This window comes from Blennius ocellaris (genome assembly GCF_963422515.1).
Source record: "Blennius ocellaris genome assembly, chromosome: 15".
NCBI classification, from domain to species: Eukaryota; Metazoa; Chordata; class Actinopteri; order Blenniiformes; family Blenniidae; genus Blennius; species Blennius ocellaris.
Window position 1 is genome coordinate 23,024,788 of NC_137664.1, and position 27,943 is coordinate 23,052,730.

The 27,943-nt window shown below is 43.9% G+C and overlaps 1 protein-coding gene across 1 annotated transcript in view; it reads left to right on the plus strand.

Annotated features, from left to right (window-relative positions):
- Positions 1–27,943, plus strand: part of tln1 (talin 1) — a 130,082-nt gene that overhangs the window by 63,773 nt on the left and 38,366 nt on the right. The window contains exons 25-42 of the mRNA XM_080510109.1: positions 3,516–3,650; positions 4,052–4,180; positions 6,615–6,717; positions 9,550–9,758; positions 10,936–11,055; positions 13,064–13,261; positions 14,852–14,991; positions 15,074–15,167; positions 17,302–17,391; positions 17,813–17,935; positions 18,028–18,171; positions 18,279–18,440; positions 19,206–19,346; positions 19,517–19,698; positions 22,122–22,254; positions 24,479–24,580; positions 24,663–24,833; positions 26,638–26,886. Of these exons, the coding sequence (XP_080366235.1) occupies positions 3,516–3,650; positions 4,052–4,180; positions 6,615–6,717; positions 9,550–9,758; positions 10,936–11,055; positions 13,064–13,261; positions 14,852–14,991; positions 15,074–15,167; positions 17,302–17,391; positions 17,813–17,935; positions 18,028–18,171; positions 18,279–18,440; positions 19,206–19,346; positions 19,517–19,698; positions 22,122–22,254; positions 24,479–24,580; positions 24,663–24,833; positions 26,638–26,886 (2,625 nt within the window). The remainder of the gene's footprint in view (positions 1–3,515; positions 3,651–4,051; positions 4,181–6,614; positions 6,718–9,549; positions 9,759–10,935; positions 11,056–13,063; positions 13,262–14,851; positions 14,992–15,073; positions 15,168–17,301; positions 17,392–17,812; positions 17,936–18,027; positions 18,172–18,278; positions 18,441–19,205; positions 19,347–19,516; positions 19,699–22,121; positions 22,255–24,478; positions 24,581–24,662; positions 24,834–26,637; positions 26,887–27,943) is intronic.

Here is a 27,943-nt window from a genome sequence, read left to right on the forward strand (position 1 = left end):
CCACACTGACCACACTGACCACACACTGACCACACACTGACCCCACACTGACCACACTGACCACACACTGACACACACTGACCACACTGCCACACACTGACCACACACTGACCACACACTGACCCCACACTGACCACACTGACCACACACTGACCACACTGACCACACTGACCACACACTGACACACACTGACCACACTGCCACACACTGACCACACACTGACCCCACACATACCACACTGACCACACACTGACACACACTGACCACACACTGACCACACACTGACCACACTGACCCCACACTGACCACACTGACCACACTGACCACACACTGACCACACTGACCCCACACTGACCCCACACTGACCACACTGACCACACACTGACACACACTGACCACACTGACCACACACTGACACACACTGCCACACACTGACCACACACTGACCACACACTGACCCCACACTGACCACACTGACCACACACTGACACACACTGACCACACACTGACACACACTGACCACACTGACCACACTGACCACACACTGACCACACTGACCACACACTGACACACACTGACACACACTGACCACACTGCCACACACTGCCACACACTGACCACACTGACCACACTGACCACACACTGACCACACTGACCACACACTGACACACACTGACCACACACTGACCACACTGACCACACACTGACCACACACTGACCACACACTGACCACACACTGACCCCACACTGACCCCACACTGACACACACTGACACACACTGACCACACACTGACACACACTGACCACACACTGACCACACTGACCACACACTGACCCCACACTGACCACACTGACCACACACTGACACACACTGACCACACACTGACCCCACACTGACCCCACACTGACACACACTGACACACACTGACCACACACTGACACACACTGACCACACACTGACCACACTGACCACACACTGACCCCACACTGACCACACTGACCACACACTGACACACACTGACCACACACTGACCCCACACTGACCCCACACTGACCCCACACTGACCACACTGACCACACACTGACCACACTGACCACACTGACCACACACTGACACACACTGACCACACTGCCACACACTGACCACACACTGACCACACACTGACCCCACACTGACCACACTGACCACACACTGACACACACTGACCACACTGACCACACTGACACACACTGACCACACTGCCACACACTGACCACACTGACCACACACTGACACACACTGACCACACACTGACCACACACTGACCACACACTGACCCCACACTGACCCCACACTGACCACACTGACCACACACTGACACACACTGACCACACACTGACCCCACACTGACCCCACACTGACCACACTGACCACACTGACCACACACTGACACACACTGACCACACTGACCACACACTGACACACACTGACCACACTGCCACACACTGACCACACACTGACCACACACTGACCCCACACTGACCACACTGACCACACACTGACCACACTGACCACACTGACCACACACTGACACACACTGACCACACTGACCACACACTGACACACACTGACCACACTGCCACACACTGACCACACACTGACCACACACTGACCCCACACTGACCACACTGACCACACACTGACCACACTGACCACACACTGACACACACTGACCACACTGACCACACACTGACACACACTGACCACACTGCCACACACTGACCACACACTGACCACACACTGACCCCACACATACCACACTGACCACACACTGACACACACTGACCACACACTGACACACACTGACCACACACTGACCACACACTGACCACACTGACCCCACACTGACCACACTGACCACACTGACCCCACACTGACCCCACACTGACCCCACACTGACCACACTGACCACACACTGACACACACTGACCACACTGACCACACTGACCACACACTGACACACACTGACCACACTGACCACACACTGACCACACACTGACCCCACACTGACCACACTGACCACACACTGACACACACTGACCACACACTGACCACACTGACCCCACACTGACCACACTGACCACACTGACCCCACACTGACCCCACACTGACCACACTGACCACACACTGACCACACACTGACCACACTGACCCCACACTGACCACACTGACCACACACTGACCACACTGACCACACTGACCCCACACTGACCACACTGACCACACACTGACCACACACTGACCACACGCCTGTGAGTCTGCATCAACACTAATAGTGGTAGTAGAGGAGAGCAGACGGGATGTCCAATATTATATTCATATATAAATATGTAGCATCCATATGTGCAAGAAGTGATGCCAAGAGTACTACCCACTGCACCCCCTATTGTGATTATTAACAACAAGGATTAAGCACTGATAACAGCAGCAAACATCTGGTTGTATTACCAAATGACACAATAATCATTTCAGGGATGATATGTTTAAAAGTGTTTTATTTAATTACATTTCCGCATGTTAATCATTAATGACTAATTCTTATTTAACGGTGAGGTGGCAAAAGTCAAATTTCTTTGATAGAGGTCAGTAATGTCTGCTAACATAAATATGAAGTTAAAGCAAAATCTTCAGGTGCGTCTCAAAAATGTTAATATTATCTGGAGTCGAATTGTTTCAATTTTCTTCTTCACCTGTCAGACTTACAAACATTTTTTTTATTGATTTAGTACAATTATGGAAAGTGGTTAACAGCATGTGGCAAACATGCGACTTTATTATTCTAATATTAAAGCATTTTTAAAAGCTCAGTTTGATTTTCATGGCATATAAAGAATGAAACAAAAGTGGTTTGTAATTAAGTTTTGACATAGTAAATCTAATCTGTGAAAGTTTTGAGCTGCGCCTGTACTGATGATTGATCATTCAACTGAATCAGTCATGTCCTTTCACTTTCATTGCATTGACTTTAAGAAACACACATTCAGTTACTGTGAAATTCAGACTCGCCAGTAAATCAATAGCTGTTGCCAAAAATGACATTTCAATTAAGTTGTTCCACCTTTAGGACAAACTCGATGCATTTTAAATGCCCTGTGTGACTGTTTTCCACTGTCAACATGATTGATGAAGATTATTTTTTTCATTATGCCTGAAGGAGATTCTGTTCACACCACCAACCAAGAACAATTGAAAACCAGTAGCAATAAACACAAAGAAATACATCCAATAATGATGATAAATCTGCAGTAAAAACATTGATGCAAACATTTTCTCATTGTATTGTTGAAGTTTAAATCATTACCATGTGGTTAGATACTCTTCTCTGTGGCAAAATAGAGCATGAACACAGAATTTAGAAAAAAAATGTAAACGTCAAACTGTAATGTATAGAAAATGAATAATATAATGACTCTTGTTTGTAACATTGGCGATCCACACGCAGCACTGAGAGTCTTGTCTCTTCTCCCTCTGCCAGCCCGGTGCCAAGATGGTCACAGCCTCCAAAGCCACAGTCCCTACCATCAGTGACCAGGCTTCAGCCATGCAGCTCAGCCAGTGTGCCAAGAACCTGGCCAGCGCCCTGGCAGAGCTCCGCACCGCCTCACACAAGGTATCGCACTCCGCCGGTTCAGTCCTCGCCGCTCATCTGTCCTCAGCCAGGATCCTGCAGCATGTGTGGGATTGACATTTGCCTCCGAGATCCTTCAGGAAGTGGCGACTGGTGGAAGGCTTCTGCCTGGTTCAACAACATTGTTCACATTATATTATATTAGATATTACTGTATATTTGCGTTATTTGTTTGATAAGATGATTAGATGAAGAAGTTATGCAGAAGAAGTTGAGCAAAAAAAATAAAAACAACTGCACCGTAATTAATGTCATTGATTGAAATAATACGTTTCTGTTGAAAGCAAATTGTAGATATTTGTCAGGAAACGTACATTTCCAGCACTGTGGTTTTGAATGTGTAGTGATGTGATAGTGGACACGTGTTGTGTGTTCATGTGCAGGCGCAGGAGGCCTGCGGTCCTCTGGAGATAGACAACGCTATATCAATGGTTCGAGACCTGGAGAAGGACATCAAGGAAGCCAAGGCTTCTGCTGAGGAGGGCAAACTGAAGCCACTGCCAGGAGAGACTGTGAGACACACACGCACGCACACACACACGCACACACACACACACATAATCACATTCATCATCATGTTTTATTGTCGACACAGGAGTCCATACAACAACATTCACTACACATAAAACAAAGAATAGCAAGTGTATAATCCTATCAGAAACAGGACAATCACAGTCAAATATCACTCTATTATAAAAGTCAGCCTGGTGTTTCACAGTGGTATGACTGGGATTATAATGGTGGTGTGAGTTCCTCTCTCCTGCGTTACACTTTTATACATCAGGTTCCTCATGACAGCTTGAGAAGCAGAAACACCTGCTTGGCAGAACTTCTCACATCTGCACGTTCTTGATTGTCTATATTAGTCCACAAGGGGGCGGTATACGAGGGAACACAATAAGCTCTAAAGAAAGTCATTTTCACATAGAAAATGTCCTTGTTCGTATGTTGGCTTGAGCATACAGCATACGGCATTGTCTTCACTAGGTGTGGAGAAGCCCTGCATGTTTTCAATGTGTCCTCACATCAACACAGCAGTTATTGACTCATTATCAAGCTTCCTCATCATCATCATCATCATGACACATTCTATCAGTGATGAGACGTCCCAGATATGTTGTTTTGCTGCTGACAGTGAGTTTCAGGTAAAAATGGAGGAGTTGAGGTCCTTATGATCAGAACTGAGCTCTTTCTGGCATTCTGTTCTATTTAACATGACATTTTAACCCACATTCAGAAGAGATATTTAAGAGCTGCTCTTCACCCCCCAGGGTGAAGTGAATGTGTCACTGTCAGAGCAGTTCCCCAAAGTCTCTTTACTTTCATGTTTCCACGGTCAGCGGCCTTAAAGGCGTCAATAAATCCCAGAAGAACAGGAATTCTTTCTCATGTAAACTTCAACAGTTTCTTTCAAAGCATAAATACTGAGGTCAGTACCGTGTTTGGGTTTAAATCCAAACTGATCATCACTGGTACCAATATATTTGGTGATTTGATCTATAAGAACCCGTTCTAGGACCTTGGAAACCACACTGGCAAGCGCAATAGGCCTGTAGTTATCTCAGCTCCCAATCCCTCCAGCTTTGTCCTTAATGACAGGAACTAACAGAAGAGACATAGTCTAGTAGTCGACCATGAGACCAGAGCAAGAAGTCCTGCAAGCCTTGGGCTCGCAAGCTTCAGATGTCCTGCAGTGATCCGATGTGAACCACTGGCTTTGTTATCAGAGAGCTGGACTGTTGCTTGGCGGACCTCCTTTACAGAGGGTTCCCCTTTAACACTGTCAAATAGATCCTCATAGTGTTGTCTCCGTAACTCTGCTGTATTATCTGAACCAGAAACTCCCTCTACTGTACATGCAGCTGCTGTTCCCTTATTTAATGCTCAAAACGTACAGCATATTTGAACCTAGCATTAGCAAGCGTCTAGTGCTCCGGGACAGGCCCCCTCCCGGGACGGCCTGCCTGAATCCAAGCTCTGAAGACTTCCTCAGCTGCTGTATGATGGACAGCTACATGCTTATTCCACCCTGGTGTGATGCTACCTGTGTTCTTATAGACAGTAAAGTGTGCTCTGCTGGCCTCATAAATAGCTCCTGTAGTACAATTATAAAAGGAACAAAGGGATTTGCCATGAGAAGCATCTTTACAGTTAATATTGGAGCACATTGTAGCGTCTATGTGTGGAAATAAGCCACCCGAGAGCTCCTCCGTTCTCTCATGGTGTAACAGCAGCTCGTCATTGCTGAGCTTCGGCCTGCTGTCCACACTGGCCTCGTGAACCAGCTCAGGATAGAGAGCAACATCAAGAGTCACGGCAAGTGGTATAGGATCAGCTAGAGATGTGTCATACAGCAGGCTCATTAGCGGTAAGGTGACATGGGCATCTGCCGTACGGGTACAGTGGTCAAGCCCAGCCTCACTTCTGTAGGAGTGACGAGTTTGATTGACATTGATTTCTTACCCATGTATGACAAACTCACTAGTACCTGCTGTGTGTCTCACCCTCATGTCAGTTCAGAAGCCATACACAGCCCAATTAGAGCTTTTGACCAGTAAAGTTATAGCAAAATATTCTTGAAGCGACAAAAAAAAAAACATATTTGCCTTTGTTTTAGTGCAAAAGAACATCGGTACATGAAAATGTAACATGATATCTTTCTATACAGTTTGAAAAGTGGGAAATCTACCCAGAAAATGAGTTGGAACGTTAAAGCCCTGTTATTTTGAACACTGCCTCCAGGTGTAGAACACAGACAAGTGTCCTCACCTCGGACTGCAGATTTTCTCCGACTGCGGTACTATTAGTACAAGATGCAAAACAGCAGAAACAAAAGAAATGCAGGCCTGTTGAGACGCGCACCACGGCACGGACCCCGACGGCACAGCAGTGGTCAGCTGGCGGATCATTTCTTCACCTGCCTCCTTTCCTTTCCTTGTTGTCCAGCTTGAGAAGTGCTGCCAGGACCTGGGTACCAGCACCAAGGCCGTGAGCTCAGCCATCGCCCAGCTGCTGAGCGAAGCCACTCAGGGAAACGAGAACTACACAGGTCAGTGCCACTGGAGCTACAGCACAACAACATCCTGGCGCCATGTTTTCACCATTAAATCTGATGGAAGTCCTGACAAACGTCATGATCTGAAGCTGAGACCACACAAATGACCACGACTTTGCTGGATGCAACTCTTTATTATTCAGAGCAGCTGGAAAAAGGAAGTAAGCCCTGGATTGAATAGGTTATTGAATTTAATTTTAAGTTCTAATTTAAACAGATGGTTTACAGTAATTGCTTCTGTTTGATGCGATGTCTTTAGTAACTCAGATGCAGATCGGATGAGCTGTTTATGACGAATTACCGCAGAACTATTCTGTGCTTTGAAGGTGACGTACAAAGTTAAAGTGCCTATGACACCAAGACATTTTTGGAAAAAAAGCAATACAAAATAAAAGTATTTTTTTATTATAAAACATTTTTTGTCATACTGCCATCACCTGCAAGTAAAAAACTATGAAAAACAAGTGAAATTTTAAGAAAATTGAACAGACGCCTCAGAGGAAAGTGAAGAAAGAGAAATATATTCTGGCATTTCACACAGTTCAGTGGCAGTTGAAGACTTTTTGTTAAAGAAGAAGAGGATTTGGGGGGAATATTGACGATCAACCAGCAACTACAGCACAGATTCAGACAATCTGAAGACGAGACGCCAACACTGATCGTCAGGGAGACGTGATTGAGTCCATGTCTGTTACCGTGGAGACGACAGAATAACGACTGTAGATCTGATGCGATCATACAGGTTCCTCTCACCAGGTCCTGAATCCACAGAGCGCTGATTGAGGCTCTGCTTCACAGAACTAGAGTCGTCACAAACACCAGCTTGTTAGCAGCTGAAGCTATTGAACCGTTAAGAATTAAAACTGATTAGTTGGATTATTTACGAGGACGAGTTTGAAACTTATTTTAGCTGAGAAACTGAAGGTGGCTGAAGCAGTGATCAAGAGTTTTTAGGATTCTCACCGATGAACAGATATTTACCAGTAGTGTAGTGGTAGAACTTGTCTTTAGAACTGCATCACCTGGTTCCTTCATTTCAATGACTTTTTATTTTTATTTTTTTGATCCGCTATCTCCAAGGCCCAACCTTGTTACTGGATAAGGGCCTATATGGTTGTTATAATGTGGCTAAAAGGTGGCGCACACACTTTACTTTGGACTTCAGTGGTGTCACGAGACCTGAAATAAAGTCTTGCTCCACCAAGTATTGATATCTAGAAACACCACTGGGTCTCCACCATATAGTCTCCACCATATAGTCTCCACTATATAGTCTCCACCATATAGTCTCCACCATATAGTCTCCACCATATAGTCTCCACTATATAGTCTCCACTATATAGTCTCCACCATATAGTCTCCACCATATAGTCTCCACCATATAGTCTCCACCATATAGTCTCCACCATATAGTCTCCACTATATAGTCTCCACCATATAGTCTCCACTATATAGTCTCCACCATATAGTCTCCACTATATAGTCTCCACCATATAGTCTCCACTATATAGTCTCCACCATATAGTCTCCACTATATAGTCTCCACCATATAGTCTCCACTATATAGTCTCCACTATATATAGTGGACAATAGACGAGAGTAGGTCCACTGTGTAAATATACCGTATTTTCCGCACTATAAGGCACCGGATTATAAGGCGCACCTACATTGATTGACATAATTTACAACTTTGTTCATATATAAGGCGCACCGCCCTATAAGGCGCATGGAATAGACCAGTGGTCAACAACCTTTATAGCTCAAAGCCATTAGGTTACATTTTCCACTGATTCTAACACCCAGAGAGGTGCACGCACTTTATTTTGATAGTCCTACCTGCAGCCTATGCCAGGAGGACACTACACACAAAACCTTCTTCACTGCTGGTTGACAACTTACAACTACCGGTAATAAACTAAACTACATGAACTAAGCAACAAAAACACAACACAACACAATTATTACCGACACCACAAACCAAATATAACCCCCAATAATTGCATTTAAAACACCACAAACAGAAACTCCCATAATTCATTGCAGCTATCGGCTGCACTGAGGAGCTCAGGATGCAAGGCATGATGGGAATTCATGTTTTGTGTTGTTGGAGGTTATTGTGGGTTGTTGTTGTGCTTGGTGTTGTGTTGATTGTGTTTATGTGTTTTTGTTCCCCAGTTTAGGGAGTCATTATTTCATCTAGTTTGTTTTGGTTTGTTAGAATGTTGGTGTGCAACCATGAGTGAGGAAGGTGTTGTGTGGAGTGTGGTCCTCTGAAGATCCGGTTGCGAAGTTAGAGTTGTCAAAATAAAAGCTTCTGGTTGTTCAGCTGTCAAATAGCAGAGTAGAGCAATTCTTCCATATATAAGGCGCACCGGTTTATAAGGCGCACTGGCAGCTTTTGAGAAAAGTTGAGGTATTTAGGCGCGCCTTATAGGGCGGAAAATACGGTACACAATCTCGTAGAACTCTACTACTATATGTCTATGTATTCGATCATTCTGCGTTTAAAATCCCCTTAAAAAAACCGTCTGCAGTTCTTTCTGCTACGTCACTTGCACATTCCTGTCAGGCTCCGCCCTCCGGCAGCTTGTCAACAGTACAAAATTCTAAAAAGTGTCAATTCCAGGGGGCATCTAATGAAGGCTAATACACCTTTGACTGGTACTTTTTAAGGGAAAAGTTATTAAATTAACATGTGACATGGTGTCATAGGCACTTTAATGTACCAATTCTATCTGCTGTTAAAACTATAATAAGGAGGAGGGGGAAAAAAAACCAGTTAAAGCTGCAAAAACAAGCGAGCCACTCTCCTCTGATGTGTTGAAGGCATGGCGGCCCGAGACGTGGCCCAGGCCCTGAAGTCTCTGGCCTCGGCCGCCAGAGGCGTCGCCGCCACTACGGACGACGCGGCGGCGCGCGGCGCCATGCTGGACTGTGCCGGGGACGTCATGGACAAGTCGGGCAACCTGATCGAGGAGACCAAGCGGGCCATCGCCAAACCGGGAGACGCAGAGAACCAGCAGAGGCTGGCGCAGGTCAGACCCTCGCGGAGCGACGGGGCTCCGTCCTGGGAGGGAGGAGGAGCAGCGGCGCGGCGTCAGTCTGACGACAAGCATTCCTCCAAGATGACACTTTTCAATCAGACTCAAACTGCACACGCTCAGCTAGTTTCTGGTCTCCACATGCTCTTTGATAACTAAGAGAACGTTTTCAAATATTGAGCAAAAGGGATGAAAAGCATCAGTTTGTTGTATAACAGCAGGTATTAGCATCATGCACTTCCCGGTATGTTGCTTTTGGTTCATGACTCAGAATGCACTCGTACCACTTTTTTCCAAAACGAGTAGTGCATGAGTACTTGCCTTTGAGTACTCACTGATACAGAATACTGAGGCCAATACACACATTTATTTAAAAAAAATTTGTTCAACAGATGTTATTTGAACAACCTTTCTATATTGTGATGCACTGACATTCATCCTGCATCCTGACATGGGGGGGGAACTTTAGCGGCAGCTACATTTCCGGGCACTGTTTTAGGCAGCTAGCCTCCAATTGTCAATTTTCAAAAAAGACAGTGGAAAAAAATAGCGCACAGCTTGTTCAAAGCTGTTTAAAATGTTTTAAATGTCTTTGAATAAGGTGTGTGCTCCTCACTACCCGCCTGCGCCTTGCGGCGAAGTGCCGTAAACCGCACGCAGCCTAAAGTGGTATCGGTGGCAATTTTATGAGTACAAGTACTCATGCCTGGTATCAACCTGAGACCCGATCCTGGTATTGCCGCTTCCCTATTCATGACCATTAAAAAAAATACTATTAAAAACAAACATTACAGCAAAAGTTAAACCTGCTGTTTTGCCAGAATTTCTGCTTTGTTTATTTTGCATCATTTCCAGTGAATATGGTGGAAAAGTGGGGTTTGAGGCCTTGTCTGCTCTGAGACGGTCAAGACTGGATTTTCACACAAGATATGAGACTTTATCAAATCCAGAGCAGACCTGAGACGGTGCACTCACTTTTCTCTGGAAGGATTTTCAGTGTTGAAAGTGTCAGTTTTGTAGCACATCACGGGTTTAAGACTGGGCCAGTCTGGAGACGTAGGTAAACAATGCTTTAGAGGACACTGCTTTTGTGTGATAGATGAGTTTGTATCTGTGTGTGAATTACCGCTGTAGCATCGTCAGTAAGAAGACCGATGGTTTGTTTGTGAAGGTGGCGAAGGCCGTGTCTCAGGCCCTGAACCGCTGTGTGAACTGCCTTCCTGGCCAGAGAGACGTGGACAACGCCATCCGCACTGTGGGCGAGGCCAGCAAGGCTCTTCTGGCTGATTCTGTGAGTACTACTGCTGCTTCTTATGCTCATCCACACAGTCACACCGCAGGGCTTGATGCTCAAGTCTGATTTATTTATTCTTTTTTTGCTGGGATCCGACTTTTTTCCACGATCATTTCAAGTGCATCCTGCCATGTGAACATGATCAGACTGGATGCTTTCGGGCCCCAGATCACATGCATAGAAGACGATGTGAAGTCACGCTATTTACACACTGGTCAGCACCAGGGTTGCCAGTTGTGACTCCCTGTTTCCAGCCCAAACAACGTCAAACCCACACACCTCAATAAAAACCAGCCCCAACCTCAGCCTGTGTAGCAATCATGTTAAAATCTTTAAACTGTTATATGTGTGGTAATGAACAAAACATAAACAAAGTTAAAAGATAAGAGAGTTTGGCTCCCCAGTTGGGGGATTCTGTCATATCTGGCAACGCTGGTCGGCCGTGTAGATCCATGTTCAAGTGGTTGTTAAATACGAGCTTTATCCTTCTCTTGTGGGCTCCTCCTGGCACACACACACACACACACACACACGCACACGCACACGCACACGCACACGCACACGCACACGCACACAGAACAAACAGATATACAAAAAACTAAAGACACAAACACAAAACAAATCATAACAAAAGTGCTTCGCCTATCTTATCTCAATATAATCTTCCCATATTAAACTTAGACTTTTCAATACAAATGAATTAATTAATTAATTAATAAAGTGAAATTTAAGTATCATTAAGTCAAAAACTAAAACTTTGTCAAAGAATAAAGTCTGACATGTTCTTATTTGGGGTCTGCATTTCTCCCAGTCGCTCCGCCGGGTTGCTCTGTTGGAGCTTTAATATATTGAATGACAGCCTCCATATTGTCTCAAAGATACAGTTGGTTGACACTTTAAGTTATCTGTGATCCTCTCTAATGGCCGGCAACCATCTGTCTTGTCCACTGTGTTGTAGTTGCTCTCTGAATAGTTTTCCAAACCATTGCGATGGTTCTTTTTGCCTGTGGCAAGCTGAGATTTATCAATGTTTGCTCTCCTTTGCTCTAGTTATGTTTATCTGGATATAGAGCTACTGAAGAAAGTTTAGGGTCCGTTACACTTAGTTTTGAGATACATTTTACATATTAATTAATCAGCATTATAAAGGGACGGCACTGTGATCACTCAGTTTCACTTTATTCCAGCAGAAAGGTGTCAGGATGAACTTCCTCTCTACTCTTCTTTTAGTTTACATTCTCCTTCCAGTTGTTTTGAGCCTGCGTTTCTCATGTTAGAATATTAATTCATCACCGTGACAACAGGAGGAGTTCTGCTTCCATAAATTCATGTGTGTGCAGTTGTGTCAGGTGAGATCATTAAGCTCATTATTCCAGATCAACCCTCGTGGAGAAAAACAGACTTGGAACAAGTCAAGAATAAAAACATCCTTCAAAGCCTCAGTGACCAGGATTTATTTTATTATGTCATAAAGATCTCTAAATTAATTTCTCCTCTCGGCTGCAGCTCAGAGCTGAACCCGCCCACCAATCACCATCCGTTAAGAATGGACAAGAGATCTGATTGGTCAGGAGGCGGAGCTCTGACTGCTTATCAAGAACATAACCTGGTCTGTAGCAGGTTAGACATTCAGCATCAGTTACCATGGTGATTTATCCTGGTGAGAAGTGAGCGAGTGTCGTAGTACAGAAAACCCAGGATTAATCCTTGAAGTTACCTTGATAAGAGGAAATCCAGCGTCGTACTACAGGCCTCTGGTCTCTGAACTGGATAAGGAAAGCGAGCGTGATCACAGAGGACCCTCTCATCCAATCACTGCCTCCAGTTACGTCCATCCGGCAGATGTTACAAAGGCTGCTGTTCCTGCCTTCTTTTAACATCTCCTTTAGATGTTTGTACTCGTGTCTTCTGTACGCTTCCAATATGTGTTGTGTTTCTATTGTGCAGCCTCGTCAAAGAGGAATTTCTGTCTGAGCCAGACAGTTCAGTTTATCTCTCTCTCCAGTTCCCGTCCAGTGGAAGGAGCTTCCAGGAGGTTCAATCCCAGCTCAACGAGGTGGCCGCAGGGCTGAACCAGTCAGCCAATGAAGTGGTCCAGGCATCCAGAGGAACCACCCAGGACCTGGCCAGGGCCACCAGCAAGTTTGGACAGGACTTCAGCCACTTCCTGGAGGCCGGCGTTGACATGGCAGGAACCTCCCAGGTCAGTGCCGTCAGGTCCGCCAGGGGTTTTGTCACAGTCAGAGGAATAGCGTGTACCTTCACCCCCCCCACATAAGAGCTACTTCACCAGTGTTTTACTTAGTTACCATGACATGACGCACTCTTTCTTATAAGCTGACTATGCTATATTTTAGGGCTGCAACAAGGAATTGATCAAATCGATTATTAAAAGTGTTGGCAAGGAATTTCATTATCAATTCATGGCCAAATGGCCAAATAGTGATTATTGTAATATTCAGACGTTGTGGTTTCAGGAGATTAGTTTTGAGATGTGAATGATCTCCGCCTCCTGCAGTGCAGTGCTGCTCTGTGAAGCTCCTCTCTGTCAGTTTGACTTTCAACATAAGAGCTGTGGACCAAAACCCACCAAGAGGCTCCAGCCTGGTCCCACCAAGCAAGGAGCTTATAGAGGATTTACACTAGTTTTATTTTGACATTTCATTGTATTTTAACCAGAATGTTTCATTAAAATTGACTTTATGTTGAGATTGTAATCATTTTCAGTACTAACTGTTTGATCTTGTAAGAATATAGACAATTTCATTCCACACACTGTGATACAACAAAGAAACACTTTGAAGTGTACATTTAAAGGTTATTATAACAATATATTACCAGTCTGGTCACTCAGGATGAAACTGGACTGTTTGTGGTCCCTGAAGTACATTAAATCTGATTTAATCATTATCTTGTATACATCTTATATACATGTGTATATGTATGTATTTATATTGTATACATCTTATATACATGTGTATATGTATGTATTTATATTGTATACATCTTATATACATGTGTATATGTATGTATTTATATTGTATACATCTTATATACATGTGTATATATGTATTTATGTTGTATACATCTTATATACCTGTGTATATATGTATTTATATTGTATACATCTTATATACATGTGTATATATGTATTTACATTGTATACATCTTATTTACATGTGTATATATGTATTTATATTGTATACATCTTATATACATGTGTATATATGTATTTATATTGTATACATCTTATATACATGTGTATATATGTATTTATATTGTATACATCTTATATACATGTGTATATATGTATTTATATTGTATACATCTTATATACATGTGTATATATGTATTTATATTGTATACATCTTATATTCATGTGTATATATGTATTTATATTGTATACATCTTGTATTAGTTCAGTTATGTTCTTTTAAATAATCATAACATATTTGATGTTTGCTTCGTTCAGTATCAACTGGTCCTACAATTTTAAATGGGTTTTTTAACCGATCCATCAATTAATCGAAAAAATAATCTTCTGATTAATCGATTATTAAAATAATCGTTGGCTGCAGCCCTACTATTTTTATATGGGGCTGTTTTTTTATTCACATTATTGAATGTACATCTGAGATGGCTATACATGGATTGCCTCAAAAATAAACTGCAGCTTGTATGTTCATGAGAAACTACTGAGTTATGGTTTAAAAAAATATTGTGTTGAGCAGCAGGTCTGTGGTACATATTATGGTGCAATATTATGCTTAATGTGTAATTCTTTGTCCTTCAGTCCAAAGAGGACCAGACTCAGGTGGTGTCCAACCTGAAGACCATCTCCATGTCGTCCAGCAAGCTGCTCCTGGCTGCTAAAGCTTTGTCAACTGATCCCAGCTCTCCCAACCTCAAGAACCAGCTGGCAGCAGCCGCCCGGTAACAAGCTCTTCTCCTCTCTTTCTTTTTCTTTTTCTTTTAACTCTTCATCTTTCTCATCTGTGGGTGTTTGTGTTTGCAGGGCGGTCACCGACAGCATCAACCAGCTGATCACCATGTGCACCCAGCAGGCTCCAGGCCAGAAGGAGTGTGACAACGCTCTCAGAGAACTGGAGGTGATCTACATGAGACGGCTGCACACACATTCTGTCTATTTATTTTAATTTAGTTTAGTTTAGTTTAGTTTGATTTGATCTTATCTTATCTTATCTTATCTTATCTTATCTTATCTTATCTTATCTTATCTTATCTTACCTTACCTTACCTTACCTTACCTTACCTTACCTTACCTTACCTTACCTTACCTTACCTTACCTTACCTTACCTTACATTACATTACATTACATTTTATTTAATAATTTTTAATTACATTTTTGTTATTATTTTTATTTCATTTTTATTTATTTATTTTTTACATTTATTTCATTTTATTTTTATTTTATTTTATATTATTATATATTATAATCTTTTAATAATTTTTTTATTATTATTTTATTGTATTTTTATTTATTTATTTTTTACATTTATTTCATTTTTTAATTTTTTTTGTTTTGAATTGTAAGCTCGATTCACCACATTGTCATTTGCACCATTTAGCCATGAGTTTCAACCGTGTTACCAGGGCTGTTACGACTCACTAAAGTAGTGAGCATATTCATGTACAGAACATAATGGGATGGTTTTTAAACCTTCACATAATAATTCAGATTCTCTTCTTCTTTTGCTGATGTGTTGAAGAGTGTACGATGGAAGAGTCCACATAAAACCTTGTCCGATACTACATATAAATACTCCACCAAACAGAATAGGCTGAAACCACTTAATACATAAAAACTGTCTCAAGAAAAAAATGGGGAGAAAGTACCAATAAAAGGAAAAAGAGGGGAAAATGTGCCCTCAATGCATAACAAGGGCATTCATGAAACATTCTCTTGAATCCCTCCCTTCTAGTTAGTTATTTAAAGATATTTCAATACTTCAAAGATGCTGTAAAACTGCTAATGTTCCACTTACATGATCAAACATGTTTACATTATAAAACACAATCTTAAAGACCATAACCACATACATTTACAATTTATTGATTATGCAGTTGAAGCTGGATGAAGTTCTCACTGAATTTCTGTAAAAAAAAAAAAAAGTGTTCCACGTTATTGAGCACCAGTGTCCTATGTGTTGTGTATTCCTTCTTCAAAATATACCTTGAACGTTGCTCACTAAAAGCCATACCTCTGAAAATGTGCACTATGTTTTGCACAAGCACAATTGTTATTGATTATTTGCTGCATATTGAAGATAAAAGCGTCAGTCAGGTGGACCGCCGTGACAGCATCTACAATTATGTAATGAATATTCAGTTTTTATAAACCGGAACCCGGAAAAAAAAAAAAAGGCACGAAGGAGCACAAGTTCCCTGTGCTCACACACATACAACAATCCAGTTTGACTAACGCAACTATACTCTGTCTACAAAGCAAATTCAGGAGGTGATAAAGACTTGTGCAAGTGAACAAATGAAAGAGGGCGACACTGTGGAACTCTAGTTTCTCTATATGAATGAGTAGCTTTGCCGAACTTTAAAACTTTATTAGTAGAGCCACAAAGTGCGTGTCTGATCTTTTTAAGTTTAGTGAAATGAAGAGCATCTCTGGGCAGACTGTAGGAACAAAGAGCGCCTGCAGAGCCGCAGAAAATGTGTTAGATATTGCACCAATAGTTGTGAAGGGATGGGCAAAACAAAATATATGAACCAAAGAGGCGGGAGCTTGTGGGCCACAGAGGAGATTAACAATAGGAGAGAGTTTAAGTTTAGTCCAGTGGGTGCGATGTAGGCTTTTACATTGAAAGAACATCATCCCATAAATCCTCTGAGAGTCCCTCACCTTAGTCTTGTTGAAACTGTGAGCCTGTAGGTGTCTAATAAACTGACATGTCGGGATCATCTGGTTATCAATGTCCAAAATCCTTTGATGACTTTATAGCAAAAACAGACCAGGTGGAAAAGACTGCTGAGGGCGTGAGAGCATTTGTCATGGCTCCTGGGGCCTGCAGGGAAATTGGCTGTCATCTAAAATGATTCCAGATTGGGAGCGTGCCTTAACTGCAATGCTTGTGAAGTTCACCGTATACAATGATTGTCGGAGACGTTACCAAATGGCTCCGGTCCTGGGTTCTCAGAGGTTCCTGCCATGAAGGTCGTGGTCAACCTGCTGTACCTGTGTGCTGTGATTGTGATGTGTGTGTGTGCAGTCGGTGAGAGGGATGCTGGAGAACCCCACAGAGGCCGTCAATGAGCTGTCGTACTTCGACTGCATCGACAGCGTCATGGAGAACTCCAAGGTAGGACCACTGGGCCCTTCCGTCCTCTGGGAAGGGGCCAAAGCAATTGACCGTCTGTGTTTGGAGTGCTTGATGTAGGGATTTTGAAGGACAGTGAAACACTGAACGATTGCGTACAAACACATTGTGTTACTGATGTGCTGGATCCGTCAAATCTTTAAAAGAAAACCAAAGCTTTCGTACACAACCGTGAATTGTTCGTAAATGTGTGTCTTTCTTGTACTTGGTAGTTTTTTAAAAATGCTGACAAAATCTTTTTAAGCCTTCTGAGCTTCCTAGCGCTTTCTTCTCTGTCATTTATTATCCCTGTATTCCTCTATTTAGTTTTAGTCCATTTTAACCAGTGACGATAAAAATGGTCCAGATCGAGACATAATAGAGGTCCAGCTCGTCACTAATCCTGGTGGTTTCCTGTTGGCAGATCCTCGGCGAGTCTATGGCAGGCATTTCCCACAACGCCAAGAACTCTAACCTGCCCGAGTTCGGAGATTCAGTCAGCAGTGGCTCCAAAGCCCTGTGTGGCCTCACCGAAGCAGCTGCACAGGTAGAAACATGCTCCTTGTTCCCAGGATGGAGGAGACATGACTGTGACACCAGTGTTTTCTCACCTGGTATCTAACCTGCCGCTGTCCTCAGGGGGCTTATCTGGTTGCGGTGTCGGATCCCAACAGTTCAGCGGGACAGAAGGGTCTGGTGGACCCCGCCCAGTTTGCCCGGGCCAATCAGTCCATTCAGATGGCCTGTCAGAACCTGGTGGATCCAGCCTGCACGCAGTCTCAGGTACCAGCCCCCAGCATGGCCGCAGTCACTGACTCTCATCCCTCCCCTCCCCCGGGCTGGACGCCTGCGCCTCTGTGCAGTAGATGATCCGCCACGTCTCTGTCCAGGTGCTCTCTGCAGCCACCATTGTGGCCAAGCACACGTCTGCGCTGTGCAACGCCTGCCGCCTGGCCTCCTCCAAGACGCCCAACCCCGTCGCCAAGAGGCAGTTTGTCCAGTCAGCCAAGGAGGTGGCCAACACCACGGCCAACCTGGTCAAATCCATCAAGGTATGCCGGGCAGCGCATGTGGAAGTCCTCGTCAGTTTCTTTATGTTGGTTATTCATAGGAGCTGCACAAGATACAGTTACAATATCAGTGTGGGCAAAAATTAGAAAAGAACGGACTCAGCTGTAACAAATGATGGACTGTGGATTCGTGCTCTGCAAAATGACTGCCTCTGTGAAAGAAGAGTGTGATTCTTGAAGATTGTGTCATTTACCAATTGATTTGTTCCCAGTGGTAATCAATCAGTTGGTCAGCACCAACTACTTCATACATTAATGCACAACAATAAAGCAACATTTACAAAAAGAAATTACTAAAATTCAACAAACTGCTCTGCTTATGGTAGAAAAATACAAACACATATTAAAAAAAAAAAAACATAGCTGGTATAAATTTGAGGCAAGAAAAAAACGAGCAAATGTCCAATGGAAATTACATTAACGTAATTGACTTAGGTGTATTGGTATCATTATTGATTTATTATTGATTTACTTCTTTATCACACTTTTTTTTTCTTTCGTTCTACTGGCTTATCACACTTTCTTCACCCCCTCCAATCCCAGGGTCTTGCTCAGGGACCCACGGGTCCTATTGTTGGGACTGTGGGGGGGGGGAATCCACACACACAGACAGAGAGAACATTACAAACCCCACACAGAAGGGCCCTGGCCTGTTTTTGACCCGGGACCTTCTCGCTGTGAGACGAGAGCGAGAACCACCGGTTATAGCCACTCACAGTTTTGTGTGTTGCACTTTCCTCCTCACAGGCTTTAGATGGAGCTTTTAACCAGGAGAACAGGGAGAAGTGTCGAGCTGCCACCGGCCCTCTCATCGAAGCTGTGGACAATCTGACTGCGTTCGCCTCCAACCCAGAGTTTGCCAGTATTCCCGCTCAGATCAGCCCAGAGGTTGGTCTTCATGGCAGCTCTCTGTGTGGCCAGAGCACAGCGTCACTATTCTCTCAGTTTGTCTCAGAGTGTGTGTGAGAAAACGGCAACATCCAGGGGTTATTCATGTGGAACAGTGCCATTTCGTGTTTTCTAGTTCTTTCATCCTGCTTTGCTCTCCCACCCCTCAGGGTTGTGCCGCCATGGAGCCCATCGTGGTGGCAGCAAAAAACATGTTGGAGAGCTCCACCGGCTTGATCCAGACTGCCCGCTCGCTGGCTGTCAACCCTAAAGACCCCCCCAAGTGGTCGGTGCTGGCTGGACACTCCCGGACGGTGTCTGACTCCATCAAGAAGCTCATCACCAACATGAGGTCAGAGTGAAGAGGGAATTAGGGAAGCCTGAGTTCATTACAGATCCACTCCTCTTGCTTCACATCGACCAACGTATAAGTGAACCAAAGGTTCCATATGTAACTATGGTTCTCTGACCCCTGGACGACCACCAGAGGCGGTGCTTTAAGCGCTGGATTATCATCCGTACGCATACGCAGGTGGAGACTATTATGACAACAAAGTCACTTGTGACCTGCCGGTGACTCGTGTGACACCGAGAGCTCAGTCCCTTAACGTCTCGCGAGGACATGAGGGACTGAACGCTCTGGCGCTCATCTGGGATTCATAGAGCTCCAGTGACGTAACGTCACCTTTGTTCTATTTCCTCCCGTCAGACTGCCAGTGCTTTGAGCACTGGATGACGTGTGACAACAAAGTCAGGAGGAATCTCCAATTCAGGAGAGCACCCACCTCATGGCCCAGAACCCCCTCCAATGGGTGCTCCACTGCCTTATTTACGTTGTAGAATCTCGCAAATGTGGTTTGTGACGTCCACGAGGCCGCTGCACAGACTGCGTCCAGCGGGACCCCACTCGATGCAGCCCAGGAAGTCGTCCCCGCAGCTTGTGGAATGACGGCGTACACCAGCCCTCAGCGGACACCCCCATGAGACATGGGCGTGCCTAATGATGTCCACAACCCAATAGGAAAGGTGTTGTGAAGAGAGGGCCCACAGATCACGTGCGCATGGCCGACGTGCAAGCGAGAAGGTGAAAAGGGACTGAGTCACTGGGATCATCCAGAGCCTCTGGCAGTCTGATGATATAGACCAGGGGTCGGCAACCCGCGGCTCCGGAGCCTCCGTCCCACTGCAGTTCATCCTGGAGGGACGTAAGGAGGCAAGGCCACCCAGAGAGGGACGTAAGGAGGCAAAGCCACCCAGAGAGGGACGTAAGGAGGCAAAGCCACCCAGAGAGGGACGTAAGGAGGCAAAGCCACCCAGAGAGGGACGTAAGGAGGCAAGGCCACCCAGAGAGGGACGTAAGGAGGCAAGGCCACCCAGAGAGGGACGTAAGGAGGCAAGGCCACCCAGAGAGGGACGTAAGGAGGCAAAGCCACCCAGAGAGGGACGTAAGGAGGCAAGGCCACCCAGAGAGGGACATAAGGAGGCAAGGCCACCCAGAGAGGGACGTAAGGAGGCAAGGCCACCCAGAGAGGGACATAAGGAGGCAACGCCACCCAGAGAGGGACGTAAGGAGGCAAAGCCACCCAGAGAGGGACGTAAGGAGGCAACGCCACCCAGAGAGGGACGTAAGGAGGCAAAGCCACCCAGAGAGGGATGTAAGGAGGCAAAGCCACCCAGAGCACAGTCCCGCTACAAAGAGTGGTAAAATGTAGGGTCGTGAAGGAGCAGTGATGTGACGTCATTACAACAATAAAGGATGAAGAACGTAGAATTGCGGCTGCAGGTCATGACAGCGGCTCAACTGGTGTCTGAAGCTGGGAGCTTCCTGTACCTTTCAGAGTAAAAGCGCTGCGCTGCGGAGCGCCGACAGTTCCAGGAGGTTCATTACAGACTTGTTGAGAGTGACGGAACATTCTAGTGAATTCCACAACAACTACAGGACATTAAAGACACACCATCACACTCATGGTTCTAACAATCCACATCTCCCACATTTATCTTCCATTTTAATAATGTGTAGCAATAAAGGAGCTGAGAGCTGCAATGCATTGTGGGAGTTTCTGTTTGTCGTGTTTTAAATGTAATTATTGGGGTTATGTTAGGTTTGTAGTGTTGGTAATAATTGTGTTGTGTTGTGTTTTTGTTGTTTAGTTCATGTAGTTTAGTTTAGTAGTTGTAAGTTGTCAACCAGCAGTGAAGAAGGTTTTGTGTGTAGTGTCCTCCTGGTATGGTCTTCCTGTGGGACTGTCAAAATAAAATGTGTGTGGCTCTCTGGGTGTTGTGTTCAGTGGGAAACGGGACCAAATGGCTGTTTGAGCATTAAAGGTTGCCAACCACTGATATAGAACTACAGATGCTTTGATATAAATGTGATCAGCCAACAAATTGATGTTTTTTTAGGTTGCTGATGTGTTATTATTTTAAGAAACAAGTAGAACTGCAGCTTTGAACCAAATGTCTTTTCCAGCAAGGCATTAATTCACCTAAATGCACCGGCGCTGTAGATTTTAGTCCAATAAATAGCGACATAAAGTGTCACGAAAGCCCTGTGAGCTCCTCATTGCTCATAGTTTGACCGGCTTCTGTGCAGAAATGTGTCGACATGACGATGTTTGTTTAACTGTCACTTTCAATTACAGCTGTACGAACGCAGCTGTTTTTTCCTTTTAATGTTGTAAAAATACGACTTGTTTTTAAATTAATCTCAATATCATCATATCGTACCTGTAAAGTACAGACACTCACCTGGTGCCACTCTGTTTCATGCGTGTGCAGAGAAAAAGCTCCTGGTCAGAGAGAATGTGACGACGCCATTGAGGTTTTGAACGGCTGCATCCGGGAAGTTGATCAGGCCTCCCTTGCTGCAATAAGCCAGCAGCTGACCCCCAGAGAGGACATCTCCATGGAGGTAAACACACTCAGCCTCTTGCTCATGGTTCTTATTCACTCCTTCAGTTGCCTTCAGTAGATTTCTTTAGTTTTTTTCTCGATGCCTTTAAACACTGGGATTATCTTTTTTAATCTGATGCCAATGCTAATAAAATGCATCTGAATGCTCCACGGTAGACATGAAATAAGTCGGTCCTGGAAGTACATATTGAATACCCTTGTGTTTTATATGCATGAATTATTGGGACAGGAGCATCAGAGTGTGTGGATTTCATGACATTCTCTTTAGTTTGATTTGATTTGATTAGTTTATTCGACAGGGACACTGTACAAAATACATTGATCTCACGAAAAGATGCTCTGTACCAGCTTTAGCTCATGCACTCAGTATTAAAACATTACATTACAAATAACTGTCAATAGCACTAACAAATACAGTGCATGCAATCTAAGCTGAACAGTAATATTTAGAAAACAAATAATCAGATGTCTTACTTTCAAGAAACCATCACAGCCTAAAATCAATACAACAGTAAAGAAACGTTTGCAACAATATATTACGTTTGTAAAATATAAGGTGCTGGTGACATAGCTGGTCGTCAAGGATGTATTTCTTTAAGTTTTGGGGAAAATGATTCAGATCTCCAGACAACTTCAGACTGTCGGGGAGTTGATTCCATTGTTTAATGGTTTTATATGAAAAGGCCGTGCAAAGGGAGAGGATCTTTGCAGGACCGCACAGTTTCTGTGAGCTCGTTTGTTCAGAGTAAAGTTTTAGGCGTTGTTTCATTGGAGGTGGAGCAGTATTATTAACAACTGTGAAGATGGCTCTTAAATGTGTATATCGAATTAGGCTGTCAAAGCTGAACATTTTATATTTACTGAGAATATTGCAGTGATGATGGCGAAGGGCTTTTCTGTCGAGCACCTTTAACGCCTGATTCTAGACTGATGTAAGTGTTGTGAGTGTGGCCTGGCTGGCCTGAGACCATCAGGACAAACAGTGAGTGATGTGTGGAGGAATCACAGCATGACACTAACTGAAAGATGCTTCAGTTGTCAAACTATTTCTGATGCGTCTAAAAGTGGAGATATTATATTTAATGGAATTGCACCTTTTTTTTTTTATATGCTTTTTAAAGCTCAGAGTTTTGTACAAATCTACACCTAGATATTTTATCTCTGTCATGATGTTGATTTTTTGTCCATTGAAATAGACGTTAGGCATATCTTTAGTTTTATTGGACTTAGTGAAAAACATTCCAACTGTTTTTCTTTTAATATTTAGTGTCAAACAAGAAGATTGAAGCCAGTTTACTTATTTTGTCCAGGGCTGATGATAGTTTAGTCGCTACTTCCTCCATATCCCTCCCATGTACGCAGATGACAGCGTCGTCTGCGTACACGATGATGTCTGTGTCTTTACACGCAGCCGGAAGGTGATTGATGTAAATGCTGAACAACAAGGGTCCCAGAATGGAACCCTGTGGGACCCCAGTTGTACAGGCCTTCAGCGGGGACACTGCATTATTTACCTTCACACGTTGCTTCCGATTTGAGAGATATGATCGTATCCATGGACAAATTATACTGAGAAAGCTTAGACAGGACAACACGGTAATGGTCATTTACATCAGGGCCCACCGGGCCCCCTCTGGCCAAGTGGCGCAGTGGTTGCGTGGAGAACCGAACTGCTTTGGATGTAACAAATTATTCTGATTTAGGTGATCGGTTAACTGCTCTATGATGGTTTTCTACAGAATTTTAGATGCTACAGGCAATATACTAACAGGCCTGTAGTTGCACATTTCAGTTTTGCTTCCAGATTTGTGAATTGGGATCATGACTGCTGTTTTAACTACACTGGGGAAGACCATCATCAATAGCTTTATTCACAATTACAGTAATAGCTGGTGTTAAAGTCTATCCTTTATTGATTGTGTATGTTTTGTCACATTTCATGTTTTGTTTTTTATTGTCATACATTTTTAACATGGAATAAGGGGACATTGTCTGCTATGTTGTCTGTTGCTGGCCTCATTTGATCGTTTATGAAAATTGCATTAATTGCCAACAACATTGTAAAAGAAGATTCAGAATAATTGTAGCATGAAGACCATATAAATACTGAATCGTTCAGTGGGATCAGTGTGGTTTCAGGTGTGTGGAGGACCCTGATGAGTGAGCTCTCAGGTGTATGGCTCCAACTCTTGTGTGTGTGTGTGTGTGTGTGTGCGTTGCAGACTCTCCATGAACAGATGGCTGCCTCAGTGCACGAGATCAGTAACCTAATTGACCCCGTGGCTGTGGCCGCTCGCTCCGAGGCCTCCCAGCTGGGACACAAGGTAAACCAGCGGCTCCATATTCACACGGCGGCTCATTGGTGTGGATCCTGTCGTCACGCTGGGCTTGTCACCCCCTGTGTAGGTATCTCAGATGGCCAGCTACTTTGAACCCCTCATCATGGCAGCCATTGGTGCAGCGTCCAAAATCGTGAGCAGCCAGCAGCAGATGGCGGTGTTGGACCAGACAAAGACCCTGACGGAGTCTGCCCTGCAGATGCTCTACACTGCTAAAGAGGCAGGAGGAAACCCCAAGGTACTGGGAGGGGCACAGGTCAAGCCTGGAAATGTGTAGAAAGCAGTGGAGCTTCAGACTGAACTGAAGGGATCCAACACGTTGGTGTGATCAGTACCTCCAGCATGAGCAGTTGGAGTCTCTCGGTACTTCTGGTGATGGGGGCGTGAATACTTTAGAATCATTCAGTCACACATCACACCTAGTCAGTGTTACCTCAGTTACCTTTCAACAGTACTCTGATTCCTAGTTACTCCTTTGCAAAGTCACTTACTTACTTCACCCAATACTTGGTTTTAAAAGTAACTCAGTTAGATTACAAGTAACTTTTTAGTTGCTTTCAGCATCACCCCATCATCTCAACATAAAGAGGACAACTTGTTTTGCCAAAAACTCAGTCGTGATCTCCGCCTCCTGCACCACGTTTCTACATATTTAACCTTTGTTGTATTTATATCTGACTCACGCTTTTATTATCAAATTTTTACTGTTACTGGTATTTATTTATCCTGAGATGTAGTTGTCATCATTCATTCATTCATTCATTCATTTATTTATTTACGCTGCCTGCTCTAAATTACCTTTTAAATATAAATGTTCTGTGTCCCCTGAGCCCATCCCTGCTGTAAACCCAACAAGAAGTCTGCCATTTGGCTTCTACGGTGACATTTTCGTGACGCCCTTGCCCTCCTTGTGGGCAAGTCCAAGACAGCTTTTTCATCTTCCCGATGAAAAACATGTATTTTGTGGAACAGCCAAAGGCCATGGCCTGCTGGCACGTCACTATCAAACAGGAAGTGATGTGTCACTCTCCTCCACGTACTTCAATCTGCCTGAAACTTTACATGTGTGATCACAGTCCTGTCCTGGTGAATTCCACGGACCAATATGCAGCGACAGTGATAGCGCCACCTGGTGCATGGACAGGAAGTGCTGCTTAACCAGCCTGCACATGCTCCACTCAGCCTGACACTGTGTGACCACATCCATAGGCCAAAATACACCGTCATTCACCTGGGGGACATGCTTCCAGTCGCTGACCAACAAGGATGCAGGACCAGTTCAATGCTGCTTGAGCTTTAATTTTATATTGAGCTGCTGTTGACAACAATATATTTAATTTTGAAATTGCAGAAAATTCTTAATTTAACTTAAAAGCTACTTGGTGTGAGTCAAACTGTTTGAGTTTAGCGTTAATCTGTTTAATTTATGCTTCACGTTTCATATTTTGCACTTGGGATTGATGTTGGTTGGTCTGGTCTGCTGCTGAAGTAGCTTTTACCACAATTGGGGGAGATACATTTTCTCCCCATCCACTCGTCGCGGTCACATCATCCTTCATGCTTGCAGTGTCTCATTTTGCCTCCTGGAAATGTTTTGGTTATTATTAGGTTTGTCAGCGCTTGATGACCTGTTCATACAGTTCAATGTGATGAAGCAGACCAGTATCTATGACACAGATCAGGGAAAAGAAACCGTGATCCCTTGTATTGTGTTTCAGTAACTGCAATCACATCATCAGCTGACAGTGATTTATCACTTATTTCATAACCTATTTTTCTTTACACTGCTCCTGAAAATAACATGGATATTTGGAAGCCTCATATCACTGTGAATAGTACCGCTGCAAGTTAACATTGAAATTATACAATTAACTTCACTCAGATGCCGTTTTGCAAATAATGTGTCAACAATAATGATAATGCAAATGAATAAAAAAAACCTGTTCATGGCAGTCATGGGTTTGTCTGAAATATCTCATCAACCAGTTATTACTTGTTATTTGTACCCTGTAACTTGGTAAAGTGTCTGGTGTTACTTGCAGGCTGCACACATGCAGGAGGCCCTGGAGGAGTCGGTGCAGATGATGAAGGAAGCGGTGGATGACCTGGGAGCCACCCTGGCCGAGGCGGCCAGTGCTGCCGGCGCCGTGGGCGGCATGGTGGACTCCATTAACGACGCCATCAACAAAATGGAGGACCCGACTACACTTGAACCTGAAGGCACCTTCGTGGATTACCAGACCACCATGGTCAAGACAGCCAAGGCCATTGCCGTCACTGTGCAGGAGATGGTAAGACAGGGGAACTGTCAAACCCCTTGATAGTGATGATAATTGGTTTGTTTTTTTCATTTCAAAATACATTCATAACCTCTGAAATTCGGAGAAAATCTGTTCAAGGTACATTTTGTCTGTAAATGTTAAAAAGTCCTGTTATAGTAAATGTGTTTTTTTTCGATGGAGGTGTTTCAAACTCTTCATTACATGTGAATCGTGCTATACTCACATTTAAGCTGGATTCAGTTCAAATGAGAGAAAAAAACCAACCTGTGAACTCGATCAATCTGTCCAGTGAAGTCCAAACATCCCAGAGATACCACTGTAAGCCATGGCATAAAAGAAGCTTTGAAATTTAAGTGACGCCACGTTTTTAGTCGGCAGGTATGAATCCCAGCAGGTTGTTTCTTCCAGGTCTCTAGAATGCTTTATTCTCCATTTAACGACTTTGTCAATTATTGCAAATTCTCCAATTATCTGTTGTATTCACTATTTAATCGGACCCATTCAGAGCTGGCGTTAACAAGTGTTTCCAGTGATCTGATCAGCCTGAAAGACAAGTGTGAACAGACACCAGACTGCTTTCAATCAAACCACTTCCAGAGCTGGTCAGGGTTGCTTTGTAGTGTGAACAGAATGTGTGACGGATGTATCCCGGGACAGTGGCATCACAGGACAATACGTCATACGTAAGCATCATCAGCCATGTGTTTGTTTAAGACAACGTGCCAGTCTGGCTTATACAGTTTTTTATAACTTTTCAAACAAACGATGGAAAAGAACATGGAAGTCTGAGCCTGGCGGTCTCAGAGACTGATAGCCTGGGTGGTTGACTCAGACTGACGTAGAGGTAGTAACACTATCTGATCTCGTCTGAAATGCATGATACCAACAAGTGTAATCAATCTGTGTCGGGGCTCGCCACATGTGTTCAGATCACCTGAAACGCATGTTAACGCCGTGTGTGGTTTGAACTGAAGACAGACTGGCTGCTGGAAGAGTCCACGTGACTGTTTCATATTGTGTCTTTGTACTTGCATCACTTGCCCCTGTAATGTGGTCAAAATGAAGA